Source organism: Lepidochelys kempii, chromosome 10 (assembly GCF_965140285.1).
Source record: "Lepidochelys kempii isolate rLepKem1 chromosome 10, rLepKem1.hap1, whole genome shotgun sequence".
NCBI classification, from domain to species: Eukaryota; Metazoa; Chordata; order Testudines; family Cheloniidae; genus Lepidochelys; species Lepidochelys kempii.
Window position 1 is genome coordinate 16,905,034 of NC_136389.1, and position 15,694 is coordinate 16,920,727.

The 15,694-nt window shown below is 43.9% G+C and overlaps 1 protein-coding gene across 1 annotated transcript; it reads left to right on the forward strand.

Annotated features, from left to right (window-relative positions):
* Positions 1–151: 151 nt before the first annotated feature.
* On the forward strand, positions 152–15,159 carry LOC140917997 (zona pellucida sperm-binding protein 2). Its single transcript, XM_078854474.1, has 19 exons — positions 152–198; positions 285–361; positions 571–654; positions 731–825; positions 1,183–1,344; positions 1,938–1,982; positions 2,240–2,404; positions 2,898–2,994; positions 3,097–3,278; positions 4,404–4,533; positions 5,558–5,739; positions 5,815–5,906; positions 6,008–6,132; positions 6,534–6,723; positions 7,161–7,296; positions 7,376–7,472; positions 7,958–8,044; positions 8,156–8,283; positions 14,956–15,159. Exons 1-19 carry the CDS (start codon positions 152–154, stop codon positions 15,157–15,159), a joined length of 2,325 nt encoding a protein of 774 aa, XP_078710600.1.
* The last annotated feature ends 535 nt before the right edge of the window (positions 15,160–15,694 follow it).

A 15,694-nucleotide genomic window follows, 5' to 3' on the forward strand; every position in this document is an offset into this window, starting at 1 on the left:
GCCTCAGAGTCAGCTGCTAGCAGGTGTTGAGGAAGCATCCCAGGTGTTTTCCAAGAGCTGCTGGGGCTGCAGCCCCTCCTATATAACCCCTGTAGCTGAGTAGGAGGTGAGCTGTTCTGGTGTCTTCATGTGGGTGGCTTGACTCTGAGCCATGAGGTTGCTTGTATTACAGCTAGGCTGGTCCTTTTACAGCATGTGGTAAGTGGGTGGGTTGCGTAGGGTTGTGTATAGGGAGGGTTCTGTTTGCTGTGCTGGCTTCTGAGCATCTTCTCTCTTGTTTGCAGGCTGCTTCTTTTACTTGGTTGCCTTATAGTGCCCTTGACAGCTGGTGTTACTAGTTCCATGGCTCTAGACTTCCCAGGTAACCAGGGCATTCCCCCTGATCATGGTGGGAGGTGGGGGGCAGGCGTGGACTTGTCTTGAGGCTGGTAGGATAGTTTTACTGACCCTGGGGTGACTCTCTTCTCCATTTGCTGGAGTGAGTGGGTTTTAGCATACTAACAGCCTGTATGCTGTCTCCTATTCTGTGTTGCAAGGAGTTGATATCAGACTGCTCACTTCCTCTTGTAGGGACGGTGTCTTGTCACACTGACAAAATGTTGATTGGGTTTCCCAGAGAGCTTGGAAGCAACTTCTGGCAGGTCCATGTAGTTGGTATGTATTGCTGCATGTTTAGCTAGGTTCTCAAGGCAACTTCTAGCAGCATAGCTGACCAGCTTACTCTTTCTAGATGGAAGTGGTGAAGAGATTGTAGACTGTGACTACATGGTGGATCATGAGAGGCTGACTGTAACTGCTCTGTATGTGAACTGCACCAGACTAGAGGTAAAACTGTCCCTCTGCTTTGGGAACATGCTCACTTGACAGAGGCTCCAAAGTGACTCCTCCTAAGTGACCCAACTGCAGTGTTGGGTCATGTAACGTACCATCTCTTTCCTGGGAGACTCCTTCTCCTGAGAGCACCCACTGAGGTGGTGCTTCCATGTAATAATGACTAATCAAATGGCTCCCAAGAAATCAAATTCCTTCCTTTGAGTAACCCTGCCTCTTCTATAGACAGCAAATTCTCAACATGAACATGTGGCCTCTGAGGGTTGGCTCTAATTCCTGATCTGAGGCAACATCTAGTAATGTAAAACTGTGCCACTGTCTTATTCTGACCAATGTGTTCTCTTGCTATAGCATGGCCAACACCAGCTGAGACTAGAGCTGCTGGTGCTCAACAAAACCATTGCAAGGGACAAGAATGTAACCTACAGTATTGGCTGTGATTCTCTTCAAGCAGATGAAGTCGTCCCTACTATTTTTACAGGAGCTACAAACTGTACTAAAGACTTCATGGCAGTAAGTGGGGCAGTTTGACAATCCCTTGGAAAGGGAACTGCTCTCAGCTGTAGAGAGGAGTCTGACACCTCAATGGCCTCTCAGTCAAATCTTGAAGATGTGTCTGTCGACTCTCTTTGGGTGGTGGGAGTAAGGAAATAAGACTGACTAGCAGGAGGATAGTGGATTGTCCCCTTCCTGATCTCTGGGAAGACTCAGATTAAAGACTAGCCTTCTTATTTGTAAAAACTCTAGCTAGTTACCTTTACCTCCTCCTTTGTGTACTTCTAAGGGCTTCCCTGGCTAGGCTTGGCACAGCTTACTGAATTATGTAGACCCCTCTATTGGCTAATGGTCAGTAGCTGTCAACCTGGGCACAGGTGCCCTAAACTACAGGGGGAGAACAGCATTTGCTGCTTCCCCACCTTGTTCCTCTGAAAACAAGCCAGGCCTCTAGCCACTGCAGCACACTTCCTCAGAAGGCTCCCCGAAAGCTTCCATTCCTCTAATGGGTTAGAGGCTCCTTGTTCCATTCACCATGGAAAGCTTGCTTGGTATCCTCTTCTCTTTGAACAGTGTGCTTTGAAGTCAGCTGCTGTCCCGTTCTCTTTCAGGTTGTATTTCCAAGACTCCTTCCCAGTTTTGCTGATGAACACATGGTATGAAACGTCGGTCAAAATGGGGGCTGGGTGTGCAAAGTAACATGCCTCTAAAGTAGAACTGCTGCATGTAGAAACTGCCAGTTTGGTGATGCTTGCTAAAGTAGCAAACTGGACCCTTCAGTATCTCTCTTGTGTTGGTTAGCCAAGCTGCCACTCACAGCAGTCTTAACACTTCTTAAAGATAAGAACAATAACCCCCTTGCTTGGTAATGGAAAAACCTTATGCTTGACTGACCAGAAGTCTCAAATTGCAGACTACAGAATCTCAGATGGCCTGGATACTGTCCATAGATGATGGAACACGAACACACAGGCTAAGCCTTAGGCAAGCCATGCAGCAAGGGTATACATTCCTAGCTGACAGCAACAACCTAATCTTCCAGGTTTCTTTTGGTGCAACTGGAGTCGCCTCTTACAAGGTAGGTGCACAAGACTGTCTCGAGGCCAAAAGGCAAAACTTGCCATCGGCAAATGATGGTGTCTATAAATAGACACCGTGAGAAGTCTCAGACTTCTGAGGCTCACTAGTCTGAGCTATTGGGGCAGTCTGATTAGTCTGACTCTACATGCAGTCCATGAGGGCATCTGGAAATGGGAGTGTGTGAGAGCTTCAGCTTGACTTCTGGCTATGAATCCAGGTGGTGCATGAGGGCCTAGAATGGAGCTTGTACACCCTTCCCAAAACTCCTGTGTGTAGGAGTTATGTGAAATGGCTAGGGTGTAATTCCAGTGGCTTTCTGCCTTCCCAACAATTTAAATGGCTAACATGCCCTGCAAGACTTCTCATAACTTCTGAAGTCTCTTCAGAACTACAGCCTGGCTTACTGAATCCTAATAGGCTTCTTTTATACCTGGCACTGGGAACTGCACTCTGAATAACCTGCTGTTCTCAACCATATCTATCCTCTGCAGCAAGACTACCAGATGCTATATACTGTGGCACTCAAGCTTTCATATGGGCCTCCTGACCAGCGGCTAACTGTAGAATCAAGAATGATCTGTGCACCAGGTAAAACTTCCCCTCTTCACAGAGGAAGCTGGTCCCTCCTCTGACCCGAGAGGGACTTGAACCTTAAAATGTCTCTGGAAACTAACAAAGCTATTCTTGCAGGCCCAGCAACCTGTAACTCCACACACATGACTGTTGCCATCCCAGCTTTCCCAGGGATCCTCTCTGCTGTGAGTATAGACAACAGAAACATTCCCATGACCCAACTCCAAGCAAATGGAATTGCTCTGGACACAAGAAGGGGCGTGAAGCTGCACATCAACAAAAGAATCCTGAAGTCCAGAGTAAGCTCCCTACAAACTAGTATCTGACTCCATTTAGGAATGGTCATAATTGTAAGTGAAATGCAAACCAAAGATGCAATAGAAAGGGCTGATCTACAAAATCAGATTTGCTGTCCTACCAGCAGAGTCTGTTCCAAGCCATAGGACTGGACTAGACTGTAGGTATCTGTACCTTCGGCAGCCGTTGTTTGGCTGCCATCTGATTTCTTTTCCCTCAACTCTCACAACCAGCAATGTCCAAATCTTCAGAGTAATGGTCATATAAACCACTAACTTTTTTCAGGCACTAATCTGATCTCCATTACTGCAATACAAGCCCCCTCTCTATAGCCCTTTCCAAATGTGTGGGTTTTTAAATACTTCCTTGCTTAACATTCAAGCTATGTTTCCTGACAACAAACTACCCCTTGCTACTGCACTGGACTTGAGCTACTTGTTCTGGACCTTCTCTTGTCTTGGTAACATGACACTAGCTCTGCCATTCTGCAGCTTGGACAGGCAACTTGTCTACTACTCCCACAATACTCCAGGCTGGCAGTTATCCCTGGAATGATCTGTAAGGCTATTGCTCTTCACAAGAAATTAGAATACCCCCATGGATAGAATGAGGAGTTTGGTCTAATATACCTAGATAGAGATGGTATTCCATTTCCTGTAGATTATGCTGCTTATGTGAGATCTCTGGGTCGGGGATGACTGAGAATAAAACCTAGCCTGCTGTATTCTAACACTTACAAATGAGTTAAAGTTGTGAGAACCCAGGCTGCTGGACTACTTACTCTGGCTCTGCAGAGCCAAATATATATACTTAAAGGATTGATTGAGCTTTGGACAAGGTCTAAATATCTTTCCTAAAGATGACACTCTAAATCAGTTATGGATGTAAAATTTACAAATTTCTACTTCTAAACCAGCCTACTCAATCTCCTGGAGTAAGAAATAGCTAATCAAAGCAAAATATTTCTGGCTAGATTGGTCCAGTCTAAATGAGTGTCTGATCTTGGGAAAAGGCTACCTTTGGCATTGTCCTCTTACCAGCAAACATAAATAACTAAAATTACCATTACAGACTTCCAGCTGTCTTAAATAACAACAAATGTTGTGGCCTGCCTCCCTCTCTTCCAGCTGTACAAGGAGAGCTGCTTAGGACTTCAGTCATACATAGCATCTCTAAGGCTAACTTTCAACTTCCATGGAGAAATGGTGTCAATGGTCACTTACCCAGAGTGTCCCTGTGATCAACATGCACCAATAGGTAAGACCACATGTACTTCTGTCAACTCATTCTGTGCTGGTTCAGCTATCCCAGAAGTACTGGCCTACGAATGAGACTTCATCATGCTCAGCATGAAATACTGAAGCTGGCTGTCATCCACCTCCGTACAGGAGAACATGAGTGGACCTCAAACTGCAGCGCACAGCCCAAGATTCATTGGGTGAACATATGGCTAAAGTGTTGATATATTTGATGTAAACTCTTAATAGCTGGCAAGCAAAACTTACAATGTAGGGTGGTTCTCAGCAACTAATGGGCTCCACTATAAAGATGCCAAGTCACACTAATTCAATCTAAAATGGATGCCCCTTCCTAGCTGGTGGGGTGTCTCAGGCCTATGTATCTGATTACATACTTGGATATTCTGGACATCCACTCCTTGGAAGTGGAAGGGAGTCTTCGGTGTCTGATCATCAAAGTGCATTTGTGTTCATTGTAAAATGAACTGCTTTCCTCCTCCTTCTCCCTCCCCTCTTGCATGCCCCCGCCCGCAAGGTGGCAGGTAGGCAGCCCCACATACAACTGAACATCTCATAAGCTTTTCCTATAGTTCCTGGCTCCCCAGCAGCTGCTAGCTCTCTGCTGCAGAAAAGAATTCACCAGCTGTCCCCCAACCTACAGTGCCACTAATCTTGACCTGGAGCCATACCACTTCTCCTGCCTGGCCTGCCCTAAACAACTCCTAATGGAATGTTTCCAGCCTAGTCTCAGGTTTTGGTTCCCCCTCATCCAAGCCATAGAGCACTGCTTGCCAGCAGCTCTGGGTCCTTGAGCCTCCTGGTATGAGCTGTTGCAGGATCCTTGCCCTCCAGGTCATGCAATACAAACTGGAGATACTACAATCCAGTCGGCTCAGGACAACTTCTCCTCCTAGGGTAGTTAGAGCCCCTGTACACACAGCTCAGAATACTCGAGTCCCTCACTGAACTGAGGCAGGAGCTGCCATAGCCCCATGTACTGGAGTCCCCTACAGCAACCCATCCCAATTCCTTGAATGTTTCAGCTGCTGTGTGCACTCAGGATGGCTACATGGACTTTGAAGTACAGAGTGAGCGGACAAAACCAGCCCTAGACTTGGATACCATCAGGCTAAGAGATCCTACATGCAAACCAGTCTTCAAGTCTCCCTCAAATGACATGGTTCGGTTTCACGTCCCACTGAACAGGTGTGGGACAAGGCAGAGGGTAAGTGTCAGGACAGTGACTGCAAAAGGCGCTCATGTGGCAGGGCAGTCACTAAGACTCCTGTATCCCCTGTAGTTTGAAGGCGAGAGGACAACTTATGAGAACGAAGTGCGTGCCTTGTGGGCAGATCAACCGCCACGCAGGATTTCTAGGGACAGTGAATTCAGGTCAGTCCACAACTCTGCTGGTGACAGCCCATCGCAACACTAAGCAAAGTGACAGACTGCAAATTGCCAGCTAAGCTGATGCTGCGCATTCTGTCTTTCAGGCTGACCGTAGTGTGCACCTACAAAAGTGGTGACGCGTCCCTGAGCGTAAGGATAAGCAGTCTCCCTCCTCCAGTTTCTTCAATAAACCAGGGTCCTCTCTCCTTGATCCTGCTGATCTATCCAGGTAAAGCTTGCATCTGGACACAATTTGTGTCCAGGGCAGAAATGAAGTGATTCCCTCCATAGTCAAAGGAGCTCTTCAGTCCCTACTGTCCAGAGCAGTAGACCCAGAGACCTTTTGATATCCAGGGGTGGCATGATTCCATCACTGCTGGTCTGTGACGTAGACCTGGTAGGCTAGGTTTTAATAGAGCCTCTTGCTATGCGGGAATCCAGTAGGGATGTTGAGTTTAGGAGGCTTTCTCTCCCTGTGCAAGGAGTTCAACTAAAGCACTCACTAGCTGTGTCCTTCTATGCACTTACAGTACCAGACTTCTTACTTAGCTGGCTGCTTCATCTCTCTAGATTGAGATTCTTACCTATTGCGAACTGGGCTGTCAACTCTGCCGTCCTTGGTTTTTTCAGATGACTCCTACATGCAGCCCTACAGTGACGACCAGTACCCTATTGTGAAATATCTGCGGCAACCAATCTTCTTGGAAGTGCAAGTTCTGAACCGCAATGACCCCAACATCCGACTGGTACTGGATGACTGCTGGGCAACAACCTTGCAAGATCCAAGCTCTCTGCCCCGGTGGAACATTGTTGTGGATGGGTAGGTATATTCTAACTCCTGTAGGAACATAGGTGAGGCTGGTCTGCTCAAGTGTTTCCCTGAAGTGCTATGCAAAGGCTTGTTGGAGCTGTGAGCGCATGTTCCTCACACAGATGTAGGAGCAAAGGGTTGCGGTCTGGCTATGATCTGACCACAAAGTGGAGGTTGCTCTAGCCTTAGGTCAAGCTAGACATTTGAGAGTGCACATGTTCAAAGACTAAAATGTGTAAATGCCAACTGTCACTCTAATGGCTCACAACTGAGTGACTCAAAACCTCAATGAATTGCTGTCCTAATGCAGGCTTCCAAGCTCTGGCAGATCTCTAGGAAACAGTATTGAGGGTCTCTTGGGTAATGGACTAAATATTAAACTTGAATGTTAATGACGCAAACCTTCCAAGACTCTCTTCTTGCCTGATTTCAACTCTGACCTCTAGGTGTGACTATGAACTAGATAACTACAGAACTGCATTTCATCCAGTGGGCCTAGCAGTCAGCTATCCCAACTATCGCCAGAGATTTGAAGTGAAGACCTTTGCCTTTGTAGCGGGTGACAAGGCTCTCACTAGCCTAGTAAGTGCAGTCCCTCTTCCACTAGCTAAAGGCTTGGGCTTCCTGTGCTCCAAATGTCTCTCCCTTATCTTTGCTGTAGGTGTACTTCCACTGCAGTGCTCTTCTCTGTGACAGACTTCATTCAGACTCCCCTCTGTGTTCAACACGATGTCCTCCCTCAGCCAGAAACAAACGAGGTAGGATCTAATCACTGACAACTGAAATGTCCCCCTGAACACAGTGTACCATACCAGAATCACAATTTCAAAAAGGCCTATTGAGGTCTCCTCCAATGCTACATCTAGTCCATTCCCCTGTACTGAGGCAGGATAAAGTAGTCTCATGACCATTGTCCTTAAACCACCAGGGACCGATTCTGCACATCCTCTAGGTAACTTGCTTCAGTGCTTAACTGCCCTTATTCGGGAGGCTTTTCAATTGAAGCCCATGACTTATTTGTCTCTTTGTGTACAAAGTCTTCAAGTATTTATAAGGCTGTTAGTGATCTTGTCCAGTTATGGTACCCTCTCAGTTTTTCCCAGACTAAACCAAGTATTTTATTTAGTCACAAATTTTAGACCTTTAATTCTGTCCAGAGGAGAACAGAAATGGACTATAGCCAGTTAGCTTAGTACATAGAAATCCATTCCTCAACTAATCTGTGGTGACTGATCTTTTGCAGATGTTGTGATGCAAGCACAGAACTTTGGAGTAGCAAGCTTACCTGGTCCTGTTAGCTTTGTAGCAGATGAATGGCCTTCAACCCAAGGTATAGGAAAAAATGCTCTCCTCCTTTACCTAACAGCATGTTGGTGCTAATTCAGGCTTATTACAAAATACTCTGGTCACAAATTTGTGGTTCTACCCTATTTCCCTATAGAAGAGACTCAACTGAGAGAAGAAGCATGGACCACTGTTGCAACAGCAGCTACTGTGATCCTCTGCCTGATGGCAACTTCATTGGTGTTAGTGGCTCTCCTTAATCTGAAGAGGACAAAAGCTGTAATGGTAAACTGTCACTAAATGACTTGTGACGAAATAAACTGCTATATGCATGATGCATTAGTTCATAGTGGAATCTTATTCTGAAAATTTCTATCATGATCCTTTGACTGATTTCAGTCATGAGCATTTCTAAAGCCTGGATTGGGGGGTGAGGGGGGAAGCTTTTACTGCCTGGGCTGTGACATATCTCAAGATCATGCTGCATGAGCATGGTAACTCTTCCCCTGACACTCGACTGTCATAGGTACTTACTCTTCATGGTGGGGAAGCGTGTCCAGAAGTGGCCCTGCCATTGATCTTGGCACATGAGTTTGCCTCTAGACAAGGATGGTGGTCTACTGCTGTAGTGTTTGATCCAATCCACCGTAATGGACGTGATTATAGATGGAAGTGGATTGCAGCAAGCCCACAGCTCCACCTACAACTGCAGGCAGTATGTTTACATGTGCATTCAGCAATACAGATCAGGGTGGGTAGGGGTTATACACATATACTGACCTGTTCTAGTTTTAAGTAACACCATATAATGTACAAAAGAGCAACTCTAGTCAGAAGCTAGGAAGATGAAGCTGTGAGCGATCTTTTAAGAATTGCCTTCTGTTGCAATAAGACTCATGGAAATCTTGAGCATCTTTGGGCTCTCTACTCCCAGGGGCTGTAACTCCCGTTGCTGTCAATAGGTGTTATACTGGCACAGAAGCCAAATCTTGTAAGGCAGTGCGCATACCTACTGAAACCCATTTGACTGAGAACACTTATGGCAGCCTGCTCCTCAAGGTGCTATGAGTAAAGTCCAAGCTGGTCCTTGGTCACTGACTAGCTGTGCTAATGATCTGACAAAGGCTACCAGTGTCTTTGTCTAGAAGATAAGCTTGCTTTTTCTTTGAGTAGTCTTATTTCTGCTTGACTTATGCTAGTAATATTGAAGATGACCTCTTTAAACTGGTACATTAATCTTAAAATGAGATAGTGGAACTGGAAAAGTTCAAGTCAAGATGGGTAAAACTAGGAACACAGCGAGCCCATGTAATTTTCAAAATGGCAATAGTACAAGGAGGCTGATCTGAGCTGCTTGAAACTCCTTAGGAAAGATTGAATGAATTTTTTGTTCAATTTTTTCCAGGAAAAATTAATACTTTCACACAAGGTTGTAATAACAGCTAGTTTTGACTTCTATCAACTTGATTTCTTTTGTCATATAGACATGCCATAGTATAAGTCTACCTAATATACTATTTTTGTATTTCCAATGTTTTCACCTTTATTAAAAAAATAACACCATGTTTATTAGCTGAGGTCTTGTATGTTGCACTAGCATTGACATTCCTGTGTTTTGAGCTTAAAACCCTTGTTCCTTTCCTCCTACCATTAGACAATTTATTTACTTGCAAGAATTGGGGCAGGCAGGAACACTGTTACTATGGAAATAAAGTACAATAGCAATAATAAAGCTAGAGGAAGATGAAATTTGTCACCATGAACAGTCTAGTAGTAAATCAATACTGCATGACTAACTCTGGCATGCTGTGCACCACCACTGCTAAAGTATAAAACAGCCTGTCCAATTAAAAAGAACATGACAGTAAAATTAGGCTCCTTATGAGATTTATTAGGCTCAAATAGCTTATTTTTGAATAAGGAATTTCTTAAAAAACTCAAACCGGGAAGTCTTTCATATTCAGCATTTTACTTTAGTTGATTTATTCTTTCTATGGAACTAAGATGTTAATCTCCTCCAGACTACTGACTTCTAGCTCATAACTTTCATGTCCAGGTCAAGGGATTCTTGATGTATAATTAGGGAGGCAAGACAGGGAACAGAGTATGGGCTATAAGCAGCTGAGGTCTGAGGCTTCATTTTGAAGCAAAATATTATCTACAACTGATAAAGTGCCTAGAATTTAAAACAACACAAGCCTAAAACCTCCATTTATACTACATCAAAGAAAAATATTAGCATTACACAAATGGCAGATCAAGAACTTGCACCCTTTCAAGGTGATTATTTCAAACTGATATGTTTGATTCAGGGCACTTACAAAGCATGGGGCATAGTTACTGTGATTGATTTCCAGTGTACTAGAGCCTACCCTTTTAAAGACAACTAGAGGGGAAAAAGCAGTCCATTACCACTAGCAACTGGCTCAAGCTCATTTTCACAGCCTGTGCCTCTCTTAAAAGGGGAGCTTTAGGATAAAATTTGAGATGAGGCATGATAGCTCAATGCAAGCACCTGTAATTAAGAATATCTGAAAATGTTCTTCAGGCCTCTGGTGAAATAAAGTAGATACCACCATTGAATAGCTGCTCACCAGAAATGTCCTGACTTCAGTCCCTGGCCCTTGTGATGAAACCAGATGGATGGTAATTTGGTTGCCTTTGACTATCTCAGCTGTTGAGGAGCTATCTCACAATTTTAGAGGGCAAGGAGGGGAGACTGAAAAAGTTGGGATTGTTCAGAGAAAAGACATGCTCGATAAACTACAAAATAACTAATGGTATAGAGAGGGTGAATAGCAGGGCCTGATTTACCTTCTCTTTCTCATAATACAGGGAGATGGGGCTATTCAGTGAAACTGAAAAGCAACACATTTAAAACTGAAAAAAAGGAAATGCCTTTTTTACACAGTTCATAATTAATCTGTGAAACTCATTGCTACAAGCTATCAGTGAGTCCAAAAGATTAGTAGCATTCAGAGAAGAACTGAGCAGTTCTGTGGGCAATGAAAGCATCTTCTGTTACATTAGAGAGGATAGATCACATTTTTGGAAGGAATGCCAGTGGCTGACTGCCCAGGGTTAGGAAGAAACTTCACCTATGGGCAAATTCTGCCATAACAGTCCATCACATGGATTCTTCCCACTGTCAGGGACAGGCTACTAGACTATGTGAATCACTCATCTGATCTGGTATCACAATTTCTAGGTTTAACTAATCTTGTAAAATGTGGGCAGAGAGGTGGTCCCTGAGGTATTCAGGACATAACTGTTTAAGGCATTGTAGATCAAAACCACACCTTAACAGCTGGTAACAGACTGGATCCCCATGCAGGTCTGAAGGAAATACCCTTAAACAAACAGGTCACTGCATTCTGTGGTTGGTGTGGTTTCTGAACCCCAACCAGGGGTGCTGGAACAATCTGTATATTGGGGGTGCTGAGAGCCATTGAACCAAACTGTAAACCCTGTATATAATGGAAACCACCTTAAGCCAGGGGGTACTGCAGCACCCCTAATTCCAGCACCTATGGCCCCAGCTAGAGTGCATTACATTAGTTCAGCCTCAAGATGGCAAAGTTCACATTTAGAAGAGTCAGTAAGCTCCCACCAGCTGGCAATGCTGAAAGACAAACATGGTTACTGCTGTAATATGGCCATCCAGAAGCACTGGATGTTTCATTCCTATTGTCTGCACAGCATTATATGGTACACTGTTCATTCAAAATCCACACTTCCCTCTGTTCTATATGCATACACATTCATAGCATTCTCCCCTGAGTTATTACAGGGTGCCTAGCTTTTGTGACAAGGGGGAAATTGCCAGGAACTTCAAGCCCACTTCTCACTTGCCTACATAAATGTTTAAAAACAAGAATGACTACACCAAGCTATGATGTTTGCTCCAAAATGTATGTTGACAGATAGGTGAATTGATTGTTTACCAGCAGTAAACACTGCAGCTGACCAACTTTGTCCTGCCCATGATTACACAAGAAAGTGACATATGTTTTGAGGGATCACATTTGACTCTCATATACTCCTATATTATTAAAATAAATTACTGGATTTGGAAATACTGAATCATGACACTGAGGTGACATAAACTTTATGCATATCAAAGAAATTAGTCCCCTATAACTTCCAGCTCCCTCTTCTATCAGTTTTGTGTTCCTCATTTTGGGCCTTTGATACATTAATCCTCACCAGGTAGAAAGCTCTTGCTTGCAGTCTTACAAGGTGACATCTTCTAAGGGGTATTTCCTTAACACATGTGAGCATTATACATCTAAAAGTCAAAAATGGTGATTAGAATAGGCATCTAAAACTGCCCTTTTAACTTTGTTTTGATATAAAATGTAAGTATAAAACAAAACATAAAAATACATACATGAGGAGGAAATAGCATATAAATAATAACGTTGTTCATTATTTGCAAAACCTGAACCTCCCTCCCCTCAAACCGCCCTGAACCTGTAAAGGTCATGCAGGGCATTAATTATTGAAGTGACTAAATAGATAAATAAGTGAGAACATAGTCTATGAGTATCGGGGACTAATATATAATAAATTGCAAAGGTAAACGATAGTTTCATGTGTGACCAGACTTCCTGGTATTTTTTCTAAGCACGTCTATTAATGCAGTAGTAAGAACTCACTCAGTCAGTCTGTGTAGGAGAGAGGAATTGCAGATTTCTATTTTCTCAAAATAACTCTTTTTGGCCACTAGAATAGTTACTGCAATCCATTTCTTAATGTTAACCAGTAATTCCAACTCATACAGCACCCCTAAAACTGCCTTTAAGATTCAGGACTATTCTGAAAAGTGACTCTGTAAAAACAGTCCCTTCGTAGTCTGTGGATCTGCTCCTTCTGTGTTGCCAGATAGATATCTGCTCATTTCAGTGTCAATGTTTTTACTATTTTTAGTTCCTGTCAGCCATGCAGGGCCAACACACTATGGGAGAGTGAGCTGGACTCTGTTCTTCCTTGTGCCTCATCATTAAGTTCCGATTACAGGGCCAGTCAGTTACATTGTTTCCAACCCAGGAAGGCATTGTGCATTGACAGCAGAATCTGAAGTGGGTGGGCTTGCTCAGATGTTACCGAGGGCAGGATTTGACCTGCAGAACCTTTAGTATGAGTGAAGCTGCATGGAAAGGAACGAACCCAGGCTAAATTTCATTTACAAGTTGAGTTTACAGGCCTGGAAGTTAGCAAAAAAAATCTTTATACTTGTAAACCAAGCACATTTACTGTAGGGATTATTGAGAGTTAAACGTGTGCCATTTTTACAGAGTTGCTTTTCCAAGTAGAGACGCACTTAATATTCCAGTCAGCAGAATGATCTCAGGACTGCATGGTAACAACAACAAAAATAGAATTTTTTTAAAAGTCAAATGTTTTCAGCAGCTTTAATTTATTCTCCATTATTTCTAAACTACTCTAAGCAAACAAGAAATTGCCTTCCTTAATAGCTATGCCCTTTTCCATTTTGCATATATGTAATCCTCCCTTCCCCCAGCTTCCCAATGTTTTTAGTGGATCTTAAAATTAATGAGGCTTTTTCTTCGTGGACTTCCTTGGTGGCACCCCGCCTCTGCTCTGGGAGTTGTTTGCTAGGAACCTTGTGCTCCCTCTGCTGGCTGTATAAGAGCAGAGAGCACCAAATACTGGGCTATATCAGGCCATTAATTTTTAAGCAGCAGTCCCTAGTGGAAATGATGTGGTATTGTGCTGAAATATCTGTGGTGGGATATGTCCTGTTTTATTTATGGTTTCAGAGTAACAGCCGTGTTAGTCTGTATTCGCAAAAATTTCTTTTTTGTTTTATCTATGTCCCTGCATGAACAGAAGTGGTTCTTGAAAACACTTTCACTCAGTGATAGAAGAGCACCCTTAAAAAATGTTTTCTCTTTTACCCACAGTGCTATTGTTCACATTGACTGGACCTGAGCTATTAGGGCATCCAATTCCTCATTAAACCACACACTGTTCTTCTCCTGACATTATTAAGGTTGGTGGAACTCCTATTCCCAGTCCCTATTACTAATCTGGAATTGCAGTTTGCTTTGCTATCTGGAGACTGTTCACATTAAGGTTATTTATGTACCTACATGACTCGACTGCATACACAGCTGCCAACAGTCACAATCAAACCAGAGCTGTTCCAAGCTTTGCAAACCTCTCCTGGGCAGCCATAGACTTGGCCAGCATGCCAGGGTCTGTATAGGGCCACCTCCCAGCATTGCAGCGATGTGCGCAGCAGGGCGTGGGCCACCCTGGTCTCCATTGCACACTCAAGCCTGCTAGAGCGGGAAGTGTCCCAAGATACTCCCCCCCCCCCCAAGATAATGCTAGTCAGCCTGGGAACAGGACAAAGAACAGGCAGTCCCTTTTCCTCTGGGGAAGCTGGAGGTTGCTGGTCATGTGCAGGGGGAAGTGGAGTTAGTGTGCCTGGCCTGAACTTTGATGGAGGATTTGACTGAAGGCAAGGAGGAGAACAAATGTGGGGAAGGAATTTCTCTGGGTTGGGGGATGCACCGCAGGGACCCTAAAGAGATGGGAAAAAAACCTAAATGTCTCCCAGCTTTCAGGAGAGGGACAAATGGGAGAGAAAACTGGATGAAGAGTGGGGATGATCCCCCATGCTGGTCAATCTTCATGGACAGAGGGTGGAAGAATCATCCTCAAGACACAGAGAGAGGAATGGGCCTGCTAGACGCTGGGGCAGGCACAACAGGCTAGTGTACCTTTCCTAAGATGGCAGCTGCAGGTAAGTGGAGGTTGTTTGGGGAGGAGAGTGCCTCCCCTGGCTGCTTAGCTGAACCCTTAGCTTTCTGAGATCCTGAGAATTGAGAAATCCATGTCAAATCTGTATCCGTATCCCCCTGCAGCCCTCAGAAGTAATAATGGGCTTTAATAATATTTAGCTCTTCTAACACTTTCCATTTTCAGAGTGCTGTGCAAACAGGAGCTAATCCTTCTAACACGCCTCCTAGGTATGTAAGGATATACTATGATTGTCCCCATTTTACAGATGAGGAAACTGAGGCAGAGAAGTTGTGCTTTGCCTGTTCAGCTACAGCTGAGGAGTTCCTGAATTCCAGCCCTGTGCTTCCTCTAGACAAAAAGCTTTTCAAAGCTGCCTATGGGATTTGAATGCCCAAGTCCCATTACAATTAAGCACTTTTAAAATGCCTTTAAAATAGCTCATCAGAAATGTGTGACTCAATGTTAGTGAATATGTGCTGAAAAACCTCTTTTTTGGTATACTTGAGAAAGGTATAAGGTTAAAATAAGTACCTGGTAGGTAAAGGTGAATGACTAGAAGAAGAGTTAAATGCAGGGAACGATTATGTTATTATAATTACTCCTTCCTCACTTGCAGTAGATTTGTAAGATGCCTTGTAAGCTTTAAACCACCACAAAGTCCTTGCCCTGAGTAGTTTATTATCTAATTAAGGCAGGATCAGAGCAGAATAACAAGAAGTGTGAGGGACATGGGTGTGGGAAAGAGCATGTGGGAGGTGAACTCTGCTCCTGAGTAGTGGTTTTCCCATGGAGAGCAGAGAGTAAGTAGTATATACTGTTTGTTTCATGTGCATCTTGTTCAGTATATTTGAATAGGTTTTTTTACGCATCCTGTAGCTTGCAATGCTCTGATCTAATATTGAATATCAAAAGTCCCACTTTG

Excerpts from the sequence above, each read along its gene's own strand:
- LOC140917997 (XM_078854474.1), top strand. The coding sequence starts at position 152 with ATGAGGTTGCTTGTATTACAGCTAGGCTGGTCCTTTTACAGCATGTG. Across the intron at positions 2,995-3,096 it reads AAGAATGATCTGTGCACCAG|GCCCAGCAACCTGTAACTCC; the intron begins GTAAAACTTCCC and ends CTATTCTTGCAG. Across the intron at positions 4,534-5,557 it reads TGATCAACATGCACCAATAG|CTGCTGTGTGCACTCAGGAT; the intron begins GTAAGACCACAT and ends TGAATGTTTCAG.